Source organism: Lactuca serriola, chromosome 3 (assembly GCF_051521515.1).
Source record: "Lactuca serriola cultivar US96UC23 chromosome 3, Lser_US96UC23_V15, whole genome shotgun sequence".
NCBI lineage: Eukaryota > Viridiplantae > Streptophyta > Magnoliopsida > Asterales > Asteraceae > Lactuca > Lactuca serriola.
The window spans coordinates 66,168,388-66,184,267 of record NC_136410.1 but is presented as its reverse complement, the minus strand read 5'-3'; the positions used below and the strand labels follow the sequence as shown (position 1 = coordinate 66,184,267).

The following is a 15,880-nucleotide window of genomic DNA, read 5'->3' as shown; positions in this document are numbered from 1 at the left end:
ATGCCATAAGGCCATGCACTTTTGGCATGCCCATGCCTTTTGCCCATGTGTTTTTGGCATGACCATTTGTCTTTGACCATGCGTTTTTGGCATGACCCATGTTTTTTGCTAAAAAAAAAAACAAATAAGTCTTCAGTGTTGGCTCCATCTTCAATCTAGCTTCACCACGAGTCATGTTACTCAAATATGAGATGATAAACGACAAACACGACCCGTATCAGTGTAACAAGAACTGCATTTCAAACGTAGTCCTTTGCTATGACGACAATGCAACAATGACTCAGGTTATGTCTTCATGTTTTCTGCCATAGAATGAACGGTTCATCTTCTCTTCATGCTCTAAAGCTCCAAGCATTCAAGCTCCACACTCCATAATGCCTGCAAAATATATCAAAAATAGTGAAGTACCAAACATTCTTGATGAAATATGCATTGCCCAAATAATCAACTAAATGCAAGAATTATGAAGTAGAATGCTATGAAAGGACGGAAATAAACATGCAAAATAGGTGCATAAAATGCACTTATCAAACCTCCCCAAGCTTAGACCTTTCTTGTCCTCAAGAAAGAACAAAATTAAGAATCACCCTAGAGAAGACGATAGGTGACTAAAAAGAAACTAAGATGAAAAGAATGGAAGGAATGAAAAGGACTAAATGGAATTGAGAGTGAATGCATGCAATAAAAGAAAAACTAAAGAAAATAACATATGTACAAAAAGATTGACAAAGCTTCAAAGATATTATTATTCAAATATTCATGCAATAAAACAAAACAAAACGAACAGATTCAATCCAATTAACCTCATTGTGTCATACAGTCGAAGGTGTACCTGTCGTGCCTTGAGATAACTTGGCATTAACCCCATAAAGATATGTAACATTTAAAACAAGATATTTAGCCAATACCTAACACAACTCAACAAAATTAAAAGTTACAACACTTGTTCACTTTTACAGGTATTGGGTTAGCACATGGAACAAATTATGGTCTTACTCTCGTGAAACATGTGATGAAAAACATGCTCAATCATTTTCATTTTACAAAGCATAACAATGACTGACTCAAGTTATTTGTTGACTAACAACAATCTTTTTCTAAAAAATGTTTTCTAAAAATTCCCTAGTATTTACGTAGATCGGTTACATGTTTCAAACCACTTACACCAGTCAAAATAGTTTACAGTCAGTCCTGATGTCATAAGTTCAAGTTCAAATCCAAGTCCAAGGGGATCTTTTGACAGCCAAGCTTATTTCCTAGTTGTAATTATTCATGTAACCTCTTTTTTTATAACTCTTATAGTTTTTTATCCCTGCACAACTCCTTTGAAGTTCTGTTCGCAAGGGCGCACTTTCAAAGTCTCCGAAGATGCACTCATGCTTAAATGTCGTCTTGACGCGACATACCAAGATGGTGTTCACAAGGAGGGGCGCTACTATGGCATAAACAGAGTGGCACATTTGTGAGGGAAGAGTACACATCTACATGTTTATGTTATTTGCTTGGACTAATTCTTTATATTGTTGTCCTTGACTTTTTTTCTATTGTTGGGACATCTCATGGTATATTACCATGAGAGACTTCTAAGACATTTTTTGGGGGACTGATGTAAATGCGCAAAGACCCTTAAGTATAGTTGGAAACAATGTCCCCACGCAGGGTATTTAGAAGGGAGTAGGTAGAAAGGACTTTTTAGAGCGTTAGAAGATTCGAGTCACTGAAAATTTATGTTCATTTTATGGCTCTTTTGAATTTGAATTTTGGATATGAAGGAGCACTTACTACTCATAAGACCGATCATGCGTTCCACGTGCTAAATTATATCTGTTGTTATGCTTCGGTGTTGATAACCTTATCATTTTTTGTTTTGCACGAGTAGCTTCAGGAGATGTGTTCGTGTGATTTTATTGCTTCAAGATTTTTAATGAAAAACGAACAAGTTCTAATCTCAAGCCACGACTAGTTAACCACTTCAACTGATTCAAGAAGATTAGGTTCCTTTAGATTGATTTTTTTTATGAAATGCATAAAAAAAATGAAAATAAGAAGAGTAAATTTTTTTTTTTTTCAAAACCAATTTACTCTCGACCATTAGATAGGAAAATTATTTGTACGGAACCCTTGAAAAGACTCAAAAACATTGCAACATGGAAGAAATAAAGTAAAATAAGGAAAATGAAAAAAAAAACTCCCGAGTTGCCTCCTGATTAGCTGCCCTTGTTTCAAGTCTTTGGCTCGACTTTGCCCTTTTGATTTACTCACTGTAGTCCGGGCGTTCCAAGCTATCAACCTCCATGTCTTTCTCTTGGAAACCTTCATAGAAGACCTTTAACATGTGACCATTAACTTCAACCATCGGGACCGTAACTTACCGAAAAACCATTTAAGTCGAGAGACATAGAGTAATACCTTTTGACCAATCTCAAAGGTCTTACGGGAGAGGTACTTATCATGGAATGCTTTGGTATTGTCTTTGTAGATGCGTGGACTCTTGAATGCTTCATTTCTTATTTCCTCCAACTCTTGAATCTTTAACTTTTGGTGAACACCCGCTTCATCAATCTTCATGTTTAGCTTTTTGACAGCCCAAAAAGCTTTGTGCTCTAGTTCAACAGGGAGATGATAGGCTTTGCCAAATACAAGTCTATAAGGTGACATCCCAATTGGAGTTTTATATGCAGTTCGATATGCCCAAAGAGCATCTTCAAATCTCAAACTCCAATCTTTGCGGTTTGTGTTCATTGTTTTCTCAAGTATGGACTTGATTTCTCTGTTTGACACTTCAACTTGTCCATTTGTTTGCGGGTGATAAGTTGTAAACACCTAATGTTGGACTCCATACTTCTTTAGAACTGATCTAAGAGTTTTGTTGTAGAAGTGTGTGCCTCTGTCACTAATCAAGGCTTTTGGAGTTCCAAACATACATAAGATGTTAGCCTTGACAAAATCTACAACAACTTTAGCATCATCAGCTCTTGTTGCCTTTGCCTCTACCCATTTAGAAACATAATCAACAACCAAAAGGATGTATAAGTTCCCAAAGGATGAAGGAAAAGGACCCATAAAATCAATACCCCATATATTAAATATTTCACAAACCAAGATGGGGGTCAAAGGCATTTGGTTTCAGGAACTCAAAGAACCTGTCATTTGACATCTCTCACAACTTTTACAAAAAGTGTAAGAGTCATGAAAGAGTCGAGGCCAATAAAATCCACAATCTAAAATTTTTCAGGCAGTTCTTTCAGGACCAAAATGCCCTCCACAAGCATAACTATGACAAAAGTTGAGGATAGATTGTACATCATGTTCTTCAACACATCTTCTTATTATTTGATCTGCATAATGTTTCCAAAGGTACGGCTCATCCTAAATGTACCTTCTTGCATCTTTCTTGATCTTATCTCTCTGTGACCTCGTGAGATTGGGTGGGAACTTCCCCGTGACCATGAAATTGCATATATCCACATACCAAGGTGGTGTTTGGATAGCAAACAAGTGCTCTTCTGGGAATGTGTCATGGATAGGAGTCGCATCTTCGGGTTGAACTATTCGGCTCAAATGATCGGTGACTAGGTTCTCCTTCCCGCTCTTATCTTTGATCTCTATATTGAACTCTTGCAGAAGCAGCATCCATCGTATTAACCTCAGATTCAAATCTTTCTTGGTAATTAAGTGCTTTATAGCTGCATGGTCCGAATATATGATCACTTTACTTCCAAGGAGGTATTGCCGAAACTTCTCTAGTGCAAAAACAATAGCAAACAACTCTTTTTCTGTTGTGGTGTAGTTGCTCTGTGCACTATCAAGGGTCTTTGATGCATAGTAGATGACATGATGTGCTCGATCTACCTTTTGACCCAATACCGCCCCAACAGCCGTGTTGTTTGCGTCACACATGATCTCAAACGGGAGATCCCAATTAGGTGGTTGGATGATTGGAGCGGAGGTGAGTAAATCCTTCAAACGTCAAAAGCTTCCTTGCGTGGTTGGGTAAACTCAAATTCAGCATCTTTTTGGAGTAGTTGACACATCGGCATCGTAAACTTTGAAAAATATTTGATGAACCGCCGATAGAAACCTGCATGACTAAGAAACGAACGAACTTCCCGAACATTTGTCGGGTAAGGAGGGCTCTTAATAACATCTATATTGGCTTTGTCAACTTCCAAGCCTTTTTGGGACACAATAGACCTAAGATCAATCCTTTGTCCACCATGAAATGACATTTTTCATAGTTAAGCACAAGATTTGTGTCAATGTACCTTTGCAAAATTTTTGTTACATTGCTTAAACATTCATCAAATGAGTTTCCATAGACTTTGAAATCATCCATGAAGACTTCAATATGTTTTCAACATATTCAGAAAAAATGCTCACCATGCATCTCTGAAATGTTGTGGGTGCATTGCATAGACCAAAAGGCATAGGCCTATAAGCAAATGTGCCAAAGGGATAAGTGAAGGTGGTTTTCTCTTGGTCTTCCGGGGCTACCAGAATTTGATGAAAACCCGAGAAACCATCCAAGCAACAGTAATGAGATTTACCTGTCAATCTCTCTAACATTTGGTCAATAAATGGCAAGGGAAAATGGTCTTTTCTCGTTGAGGCATTCAACGTTCTATAGTCAATACAAACCCTCCACCCATTTTGCACACGGGTTGGCACCAAATCTCCCTCATAATTCTTGACTACTGTGACCCCGACTTTTTTCAAGACCACCTGAACGGGGCTCACCCATTTACTATATGAGATGGAGTAGATCATACATGCATCCAAAAGCTTTAGGATTTCGTTCTTTACCACCTCCATCATGGGTGGATTCAATCTTTTTTGTGCCTCTCGGGTTGGTTTTAATTCTTCCTCCATGAGAATCTTATGCATGCACAAGGAATGACTTAAGCCTTTTATGTCAGCAATTGTCCACCTAATAGCTTTCTTATACTTTTTCAGCAAAGTCACCAACTCATCTTCTTCTGCAATGGACAACTTGTTGGAGATAATGACAGGCAAAGTCTTTTCTTCTCCAAGGTATGCATACTTCAAATGATCTAGAAGAGTCTTCTATTTTAGCTTAGGTGTCTGCACTATAGAAGGAAGAAGTTTTGTGTTAGAAATGGGCAATTTCACGTTGGTATTATCATACCTCATTTTCTTCATTTCTTCCATGAACTCCACTACTTCCAGCAACTCTTCATTTAACTTAAAATTTTCTGAAGCTGTTATCAAAATTCCTGCTTAAAACTAACTCCAACAAATCATGGTTAGTCAACTTAAAACACTTTTCAGTCAAAGGTTGGATCATATCAACAAAATTTATACAATGAACATCACTAGGGTACCTCATTGCTTCATACATATTAAAGTTGATGACCTCCCTATCAAATTCCATAGACAATGTACCATTATAGACATCAATTTTTGTTCTTGCTGTTTTTAAGAATGGTCTATCTAAAATTATGGAACTCGAGGATGGGTGGTCATCATCTCCCATATCAAGCACATAAAAATCTGCAGGAAAGACAAATTCATTAACTTGCACTAAAACATCCTCTAATACACCTTTTGGGTGTATTATAGAACGATCTGCAAGTTGGATGATCACCCTGGTTTTTTTAAAGAGTCTATGACAATGGATTTATAAACAGAATATGGTAAAACATTGATTGAAACTTTTAAATCTAGCATAGAACGGGGGACATAAAGGTTTCCCAATTTTCAAGGAACGGTGAAAACACCCGGATCCTTGCACTTTGGGGGCATCCTTTTCTGCAAAACTGCATAAACATTTTCACTTACTTTCATTGTCTCATTACCTTGCAACTTCTTTTTAGATGTGTAAAGTTCCTTAAGGAACTTAGCATATCTAGGTACCTGTTTGATCGCGTCTAAGAGAGGGATGTCGACTTCAACTTTCCAGAACATTGCCATGATTCCACTACCTCCTCTCTTTTTTTTGTTACTTCTCAATCTTGATGGAAAAGGTGGTGGTGTGATATTTGCTTCTTGCTCTTCCGACTTCTTTTTCTCCACCATTTTTTCTTTCTTTTCATCCTTCTTTGGTGGTTCTTCTATCACCAACTCTTCTTCTTCTTCTTCGGGCATCTTCGGGCCATCATATTTCCTTCTACTCCTCAAACTAATTGCAAAAGCATTATGCTTTGGGTTCTTTTTAGTTTGAGGAGGTAGCTTTCCTTGATTCTCCATTTTGCTCACCGATTGAGCAAGTTGTGCCATTTGGCACTCAAGATTGCTGAAAACTTTATGAACTAGTGGCAAGGCTTTTAACTATGTCTTCTAAGGACATGCTTGAGGACCCGACTTGTTGAGGAGAAGGTTGTGGTTGCCTCGGTTAGTAATTTTGTTGTGGGAATGGAGGCTTTGCTTGGTAATGAGGTGGTTGTCTTTGTTTATAGCCCATGTTTTGGTTGTTGTTCCATCCTTGATTGCCTCAGGGCGGATCATAAATTCTTTGATTGTGCCCGAAATAACCTCCCATAACATTTGCTTTTTCATATTCTTCTTCTTGCAATTGAGGACACATATCAGTCGGGTGTCCAACTTGAGTGCAAATACCACAAGGACGGGGTGTGGATTGCACACCTTTGTCCTTAGCAAGCATCATTACCACCTTAGTCAATTCAGATAGTTGAGCTTCAATTTGAGGAATGTGCATCTCTTTTACACCTCGGGGTGCATCCGTATACCAATCTTCATCTTGACTAGTATTTTTTGAATCCTCCACCATGTTTTTATGAGATCCTGAATCTCAATTGGGGTCTTATCGGTCAAAGATCCTCCACTTGAAGCATTAAGAAGTCTTCTTTCCCAAGGAGTCATGCCTTCAATAAAGTATTGGAGGATTTGATACTCACTAATACCATGCTTTGGGCAACAGGCACAAAACTTTTTGAATCTCTTCCAATATGTATGAAAGGCTTCTCTCTTGTGTTGTTTGATCTCAATTATCTCTCTTCTTAGGGTCGAGGCTTTCATTTCTCGGAAGTATTTGTCTAAAAAGAGGCGTGCAAGATCTACCCATGTGTTAACCATCCCCGGTGGAAGGTCATAAAGTCAATCTTTTGTTGAGTCTTGCACTGCAAAGGGGAATGCCTTAAGCTTGATTTGGTCCTCCGTGACATTGTGTGGTTTCAGGCCAACACACACAACATGGAACTCTGTGAGGAACTTGTGGGGATCTTCATTTTCTAAGCCTCTAAAGGTTGGGAGGAGGTGGATAAGACCGGATTTTAGTTCAAGGTTTGTGGCTACCGGATAGGTGATGCAAAGAGGTTGTTGAGTAACCTCTTGCCTCACCCATTGGCTAAGGGTTTGTTCGGGTGGAGGATTTGGAGGTGGATTTCCTCCATGGTTATCTCCCATGGTATGAGTGGGAATTGAGGATTATGTGGGTGTGGAGTTTGCGATGTTATGAGTAGGTGATAAGGGTGGGGTGGTATTTATGGGTGAGGATGGTTAAGATGATGATGAAGGGTTTTCTGTTTCAGTTTCTGACACACTTGAAAGGGCATATCCTCTCAAATGTTGATGACCAGAGGGGTAGATGATGAAGAAGTTTCGGAAAACGGTTACCTCTTACGAAGCTTGGCTTGCTTCCGTAACTTCCTTGCAGTCTTCTCTATCTCCGAGTCAATTGGAAGTGGTGTACTTGTACGAAAAGGTCTAGGCATAAACAATTAGTAACACTGTGTCCCCCGTAACGGCGCCAATTTGTTATGCGTGTCAAAGTCAAACCCAACAAATAATAGGGGTCCAACAGACTCCAAATACACTGCTTTAATGCGTGTAGTACAAGGAAAACAGGGTCGAAACAGAGACACAGGATAAAACTCTATACCTCTTTGTGCAAGGTACTTTGGTCACAAAGGGGGAATTGTTTGCAAAAGTCAAACAATGAAAATAACAATCAACTTTGAAACATGCAGAAAATGAAGTAGATTTGTAAACAAGTTGTAAAAGTGTTTCTAGTTCTAGTTCTCAATGTTGTCATTTAACCTGATTATGACTTGATGTAATTTGTGATTGTTATTCTAAGTTGGTACTGAAAGATATTAACACGCTCTAATAAGTCTCGCTTGCCAAATTATCTAACCAAAACACGCTCTTTGACTAGACCTAGCTTTACTAATTCAACCTAAACACGCTCTTAGATTGTATCGAAAAACTGCATTAAGTTTTGTACAAGCTTCCCAACAATATTCATTTCTTCTCATACACTTGGAAGTGTGAAAACATGTGATAAATGTTCTACAATAAGAAAACCTATTGTTTGTTACCAATCATTAACTTTGTAGAATGATTAAGTGCCCTACAAGGTAATTAACTACACAAAAATTCAATTCATGAAAGTGGTCAATCAAACAAAAATCAAATTTAAGGATTCTAGTTTAAACAAGAACATAATCGCTAGAATAGAATCTCAAATCAAACATTAAATCACATGCTCCAAGTCAAGCAATCAATATGTTTTGAACAAGAACTATAAACTAGGGTTTCTTAGCCACACATGGCTAAGAACAAATCAAACAAGAATAAAGATGGAATTGAAATGTTTAATGCTTACTAAAATGAAATCAAAAGTGTTTGCAATGATTAGGTCTTCTCAAAAACTCCAAGAAGTCTCCTAGAATCGCCCAAGATCGCCTAAAAAAAACTCCAGAAACCGTCTCTGCCTCATCAAGTGATGCCTTCTCCTGTTTTAATTAATGTTCACGTGCATGCCATAAGGCCATGCACTTTTGGAATGCCCATGCCTTTTGCCCATGTGATTTTGGCATGGGCATTTGTCTTGACGATGTGTTTTTGGCATGACCCATGCTTTTTGCTAAAAAAACAAATAAGTCTTCAGTGTTGGCTCCATCTTCAATCTAGATTCATCACGAGTCATGTTGCTCAAATATAAGATGATAAAGGACAAACACGACCCGTGTCAGTGTGACAAGAACCGCATTTCAAACGTAGTCTTTTGCTATGATGACAATGCAACAATGACTCGGGTTATGTCTTCATGTTTTCTGCCATGGAATGATTAGTTCTTCTTCTCTTCATGCTCCAAAGCTTCAAGCATCCAAGCTCCACGCTCCATAATGCCTACAGAATAAATCAAAAATAGTGAAGTACCAGACATTCTTGATGAAATTTGCAATTGCCTAAATAATCAACTAAATGCAAGAATTATGAAGTAGGTGCATAAAATGCACCTATCAATATTCATGAGTATGATGTACCGATATTCTACAGACATGCTACCACCAGAGCCAGTTCCATTACTGACAAGGCGTGCAACATCAAACAGAGATCGTGAAGAAGAGTATAGACGTCTAGTACACGATTATTTTATGGATAACTGTGTCTACCAACCTAACGATTTCAAAAGAAAGTTTCGTTTGCGAAAAAATACAAATAATTGTTTTTTAGATAACATAAGTACACATTTTTTACAAATTAAATATATGTTTAGGTATGAATTTTTCCAAATGATGTATGATGCGAAAGGTAAATGAGGTTTTACAGAGTTGCAAAAATGTGTTTCTACAATTAAGCTTATAGCTATGGGGGAGTCGCCCGATTCCATTGATGACTATATGAGAATATCGAAGCGAACTGCACGAAAAAAGTTTGTATAGATTGTCGAGATGTGTTATCAAAACCTTCGGTGATAAATATTTGTGCAAACCTTCATTGAATGATATGCAGCAACTATATGCTACATATAATTTTCAATATTATTTATCGATTTCCTTGTGTGTCTATTGGTTCTAATATTCAACATACTAGTAGAATGCTAAATGCTTACAACATTTTATCTATAATAGTAGAATAGTTTTAAAAATATATACAACAATTAATGAAACCCCTCAAATTATCTTATAAGTTTCAAAATATATAAAATTATTATAAGTAAAAACGTACAAATACTATAAAAAATTAACCAGTATTAATATCACGCTCGATTCCCCAGAATTGCTGCAAAATAAATATATGGTGTTATGGTTATTAGTGAATATTTGTATTAAACTAAATACATGATGTTGCAGCTTATTATTTAATTTATGAATGAAGACTTATTAGAAACGACATAAACTAGAGAATGGAGCGCCTGCCGGCAAGGGCCGTAGTTGGTGGCGAGATCCCACGTGTCACTGTTCTTTGGACGGACTTAATCGGCGTTGTCGACGGAGTCAAGATTTACCCTTTTGGACCAATATATTTACTAATTTAATTAATAAATCTTCATATATACAAACTTATGAATTATGATGCTTTTTATTACTTTCATGACATATAATGAAATGTTTTATTATACAACTTTTTATAATATAATAAAATGAAAAGCATGCATGTTGATGTTACAATCAATATTTGTTGGCCGGTTTTACTCGAACCGTTAGGGGTCGGTTTGAGCAAGTTGACTAATGAACTGCTGAAGCAATATTTGGCATTTCCTTCATTACTTCTTTCATCTGTTTTTTCATAATGAAATGAAACTATGATATTTTAATTTTTATATGTCCGGATTCATATAATTATATTAATTCCCATCATTTTCAAATTTATATTCTTGGCATTCAGATGATATTTAAACATTCTTCTTAATGTATGTATATAATTAAATACCTAGTTGCATATGATGGATATATGAAATAATTATAAGAATCACATTTGTTTATCTATAAGAAATGAAACGATTTAATCAATTTAACCCTTTTTTATTTTTTGGTGAGAAATTGACAAGTAGTGTGTTTTATACATTTTATGATGAGTACTTATTAAAACTTGGATATAAAATAGAATATATTGGAAATGCAATTAATTAAATAATTAGATTTCTTGAAAGACAATTCTGTCTAAAATATAATTTTAAGAGGTTCCTAGAAAGAGTGAAAGACCATGAGCAATAAAACCCTAAATGACAAACAAACAAGAATCTTAGGAAATTATGGGAAATCTTTGACTCTTGTTGATAGTAAAACGAGATTAACTAAAATCCCTTGATTTATCTGATTTGCGAAGAGTCATTATAAGCCCATGTGAGATGTTGGGGTTTCGCATATTTAATGAATTGCCCAAACATCACCCACCACAAGCACTTTGTTTTAATAATAAAACCTTCAAATCAACTACGTCATATGAGAATTCATAAGCTTCCTATTCATATTTTTGTTATAAAATACTTTCAGGTTAATACTCCATCCGTCCCATATTATTGTCTTTTTTTATCTTTGAATTTTTTATTCTTCATATATATTTTTATTTTTGTTATATATTATTTGATGAAACTAATAACAATGAAAATATATTTAAAACACAACTTATTCATATATTTTGCATCAACTATTATATATAAAAAAACAAACATATTTAAGGTCAAAGTTAAAACAGAAAAACTTTAAAAATTAAAAATAAACAATTAATATAGGACGGATGCAGTATCATTAATTATACACTAACCAAGTTTTAATAGTAAACAAATTCACATGGATGGCGTAATGCTTTGTGTGCCACAATAATTTCATTCTTTTGATGTACATTGCTCGTTTTATTGCTTTTAATACTATCATAATATTAACATATGAAGTCATAATATTAACATATGAAGGGTATTGTAACATCCGTATTTCGGGTTAGACTTTTAACCAGGTAAGTGAAAATATTAAAAATAATAATAAATAAAAATATAAAATATATAAATATATGAAATAAATAAATAGTAGTGAATTTAAAAGCTTCAAGGTTTCTAGAAAGTTAAATTAGGGTTAAAGAGAAAATTTTAATTTCAGGGACTAAACTTGCCAATTCGGAGAATTTAGGTTTAGCCTCACCTTAACTAGAATTGGACAAAAAAAGTTCAGAACTTAATGCGGTATAAGCATTTGGAATTTTTATGACTAGAAGATATTAGAGACTATAAAGAGAATTAAGTGGGAAACATAAAGTTTAGTGGTCAATGTATGAATAAGTGAAGTTTTAAACACAAACCTAGTTCCCTTTTCTTTCTTATTTGGAGAAAATGATTTTGAGAGATCCAGAGAGAGTACTATGATTTGGATATTGAATGAAGAAATGAAGAATTGAAGGCATTTTAAGCACCATCGAAGGAATTCCACTTAAACCATAAATTAGGAAATCCATAAGGTATGCTTTCTAGTTATCTTCTTCATTTGAGTTACTTTTAGGGTTTAGTTATCTTCTTCATTTGAGTTACTTAGGGTTTGTGATCTTCATAATTTCTGAAATCTTATAGTAAAATAAATGTTAGATTGAATCTCTGACTTAAATTTCATCAAAAGTTCAATTATGTTCATGAAAATTCGTTTATTTAAGTTCGTTTAATGTTCATATATGTTCAATAATGTTTGATTACATTAATATATTATATGTTTGTTTATGTTCATATATTTTTAACTATGTTTTTTTATCCCCATTTGTTTATATTTGTTCGTTTATGTTCATTTAACATGTTCACAAACATAAACGAACGAATATAAACAATGTAATTTGTTAAACGAACGAACATGAACAAGGAAACTCGTTCACTTATCTGTTCGTGTTCATTCATTTGTTCGGCTAACTTAAACGAACGAACATAAACAACCATTGTTCGGTTCATTTACAACTCTAATCATAGGTGACTACTCTAAGCAACCATGGATATAAGGACACTAGGGATGAGTCTAATATTAAAATGTTGTAATTGATCAATTTTCTACTTATATTAGTTAATTAGCAACAAGTCTAAAAATGAATAATTTCATAAAAAATGTTCTAACCAAGTTATGGGTTTCTTTCATTATTTTTAATACTGATAAAAATTGTTATTGTTTATTTATTACTAGTTGTGAGACCCGTATAATATACGAGTTGATTAAAACAAAATGTTAAGTACGAACGATTAAATATAAATTTTATTTGAATTTGAAATTGAAATAAGTGAAAATTATGAGAAAAAACATGCAAAGAATAAATTAATTAAAATTATGTATTTAGGGTGTACTAAACGGGTTAATTATAACAAAATATTAAACATAAAAGTTTTAACTGTAAATTTATTTGGAATTGAATTTGAAATTTAAAATTTAAAATTTAATAGTCATTATGGTAGGTTTAATTTATGGAAAGTAATTAATGATATATTGAAAATGAAAATTAAAATAATGACAAGTGGAAAATGAATATATTTCAAATTATGACAAAATGACATGTGGCTAATCTTATGAGAGAAAGACATGTGGTAAAGTCATTTTCATTTATTAGAGTAGAGATGAGATGATATGAAATTAACTACATTGTATTTTGTTTAATTACTTTTTGATTTTTTACAACGGATATCATTCTTTAAGATATTTTATTAATCGTAAGTCAATGTTTTGATTTAGTATATAATTAAAGTTGTTATTTCATAGTAGATGACAATGATTTAGATATATTTTTTGATAAAATATATTTCTTATTTATTTTAACTACATATCCAACTTGCCAAGTATATTTTAACAAACATCCATTTTAGTTTTCTTTTCTTATTTTATTTAATTATCATATAATTATCTATGTGTTGTACCCTTAGTGGGACAATAATGTTTGGGGGCCTTCACTTGTAACCATGGAATGTGCAAACTATTAGTATTATAAGCGAATTGCACTTCACTCCTCAAAGTTTAATGTTTTCATTCTGTAGAACTTTATCCATCCCTTTCGTATATTTAAATTTCAAATATTAATAATAAAATTGTGGTCCAGTGTCCTTTATGAGATACATTTACACCAAGGTCCTTCCTCTTTGGGTTGTGATTACTTTCTCGGAGGAAAAGATATTACTTTTGGATTAGAAGTAATATTGATGTTTGAATAAAAAAAAAAGAAGATTGCTGTATTATTTTACAACGGGTTGAGTTTTTAAAAATAATATATTATAGATTACATGCACAAAAGTTTAAACAATTTCTAGACTTCTATTTATCAACCGAAAAACATAGTATCATCCTAATTAAATGATTTAAGGTTAAAGAAATAACCTAATTAGAAGACAAAATAAACTACTTTTGTCTAAGAGTTCTTCCACATGTCGGCTGAAAGAGTTCATCTTGAACTTTCAACCTTGTTCATGTACCAAGCCTCCATAAATTTTGCATTTATATTTATAAACAATATCAAACAATTTTTTGTGCTTTCAAAACTCTTTACAAACTATAAAGCCAAATCCGACAATGCAACAAGTGGTTGGATATAGAAGTGTCAACATGGCCTCATTGATGCAGAAATGTAAGAACACCATAAATTTCTTTATTCTTCTCCCAAAAAATTAAATTAGTCTATTTTAGATCTAAATTGAAGTCAAGAGGGACCCAACATGTCCTTCACAAAACTTCAAGGGTGTCAAATGCAACACCTCATTATTATATATAAATGTGTTTGGGATGACATATCATGTCCTTGTGGGGCCAATATAAGTTAGGTTTTGATTGTCATTGCCTATTCTTAAAACATTCTTAAGTTTCATGTAAAAAACCATTCAACCAAACAAGATTGGAATTAGAGGGACAAAGTCTTCTAAGTAGGTATCTTGTCCCATTTATTTAATGGATTTTGTCCATTAAATTGTTCTTATACACATTCTTCCCCCCTATATAACAAAATCACCAGTAAAGATTTTATTTTTAATGTTTTAGGATAAATAATGACGAATTAGTGCAAGTACAAAGGTACAACTTGATCTTATTCACACATGTTTATGAAGCTAGTATGAAGTTTCTCAAACAAGATACATTGCACATATTGATGCAATAGATATTTTAAAAACTAGGCTTACGAATCTTGATATTTGTGTGGGAACAAAAATGTTCATGGCTGGATTTAAACAAAATTAAAAACAAAAAAAAAGCATAAATATTTGCATACCCTTATAAGTTTTAGTTGTTGCTTAAGCACAAATATGAAAATCAAGCAAAACTATTATATGTTTATATTGAGATATGAAATTGATTGTTATTTTATAGCAATTTGCTTATAATCTCAACGCCAAGTGGTATTTTAGTTTTTATATATAAAATTTTCATACCCTTATAAGGCTCATCGCCCATTATCATTTCTCTTCGACTAACACCAGTTGATTCCCGCCACCATAGCAATCAACATTATCATCTCAACGCGAAGTTGCCAAATCTATAAGATTCAAAAAGAACCACATATATATATATATATATATATATATATATATATATATATATATATATATATATATATATATATATATAGGCTTAGGTTATTTTGTTTTTACTAACTATTGTGTGCCAGAATGCACAAATCTGGACCAAATGATAGAATTCATCAATGAACATAATTTTAAGAGCTAGTGTTCGATATTACAATGGGATAACATGTACCATATAATCACACAAATTTTAGCAAAATGGTATTTTGGACAATTAACTACAATTATAAAAGGAAATTTTCGGATATTTATGGATAATTAATTCTCCTAATTTTAAAAATATGATTTTTTTTAATTAATTCAATTTTAATTTTAACATAATTTGCAAACATAACGGATTTATTCTGTCAGAATATTTTTTTTAGTTAGAATGATGCTCTTTTAGAATTTTATTCTATTAGAATATTATTGGATAATAACAAAGTTCTGGAATCCGAGTTTGAAAAATAACTACATTCTAACATATTCTGTCAGAATAACATAATGTCAATCATAACCTACTAAATACATTCTGAAAAGAATACACAAAATAGATTCTTGAACTAACAATATACCAAATAATTAATTGTGATTCTTTGAATAATAACAACATTCAGAAAGAATAACAAGTGTAATTCTTAAAAAATAACAACATTCTTAAACATTGAGTGT

General features: G+C 33.5%; 1 protein-coding gene across 1 annotated transcript; it reads right to left on the bottom strand.

The window, feature by feature from the left end:
• Positions 1-339: 339 nt before the first annotated feature.
• LOC145095346 (uncharacterized) lies at positions 340-2,742 on the bottom strand. The gene is made up of 2 exons (XM_079033245.1): positions 2,410-2,742; positions 340-378 (listed from the first exon to the last, which is right to left on the bottom strand). Exons 1-2 carry the CDS (start codon positions 2,740-2,742, stop codon positions 340-342), a joined length of 372 nt encoding a protein of 123 aa, XP_078889371.1.
• Between the last annotated feature and the right edge of the window lie 13,138 nt (positions 2,743-15,880).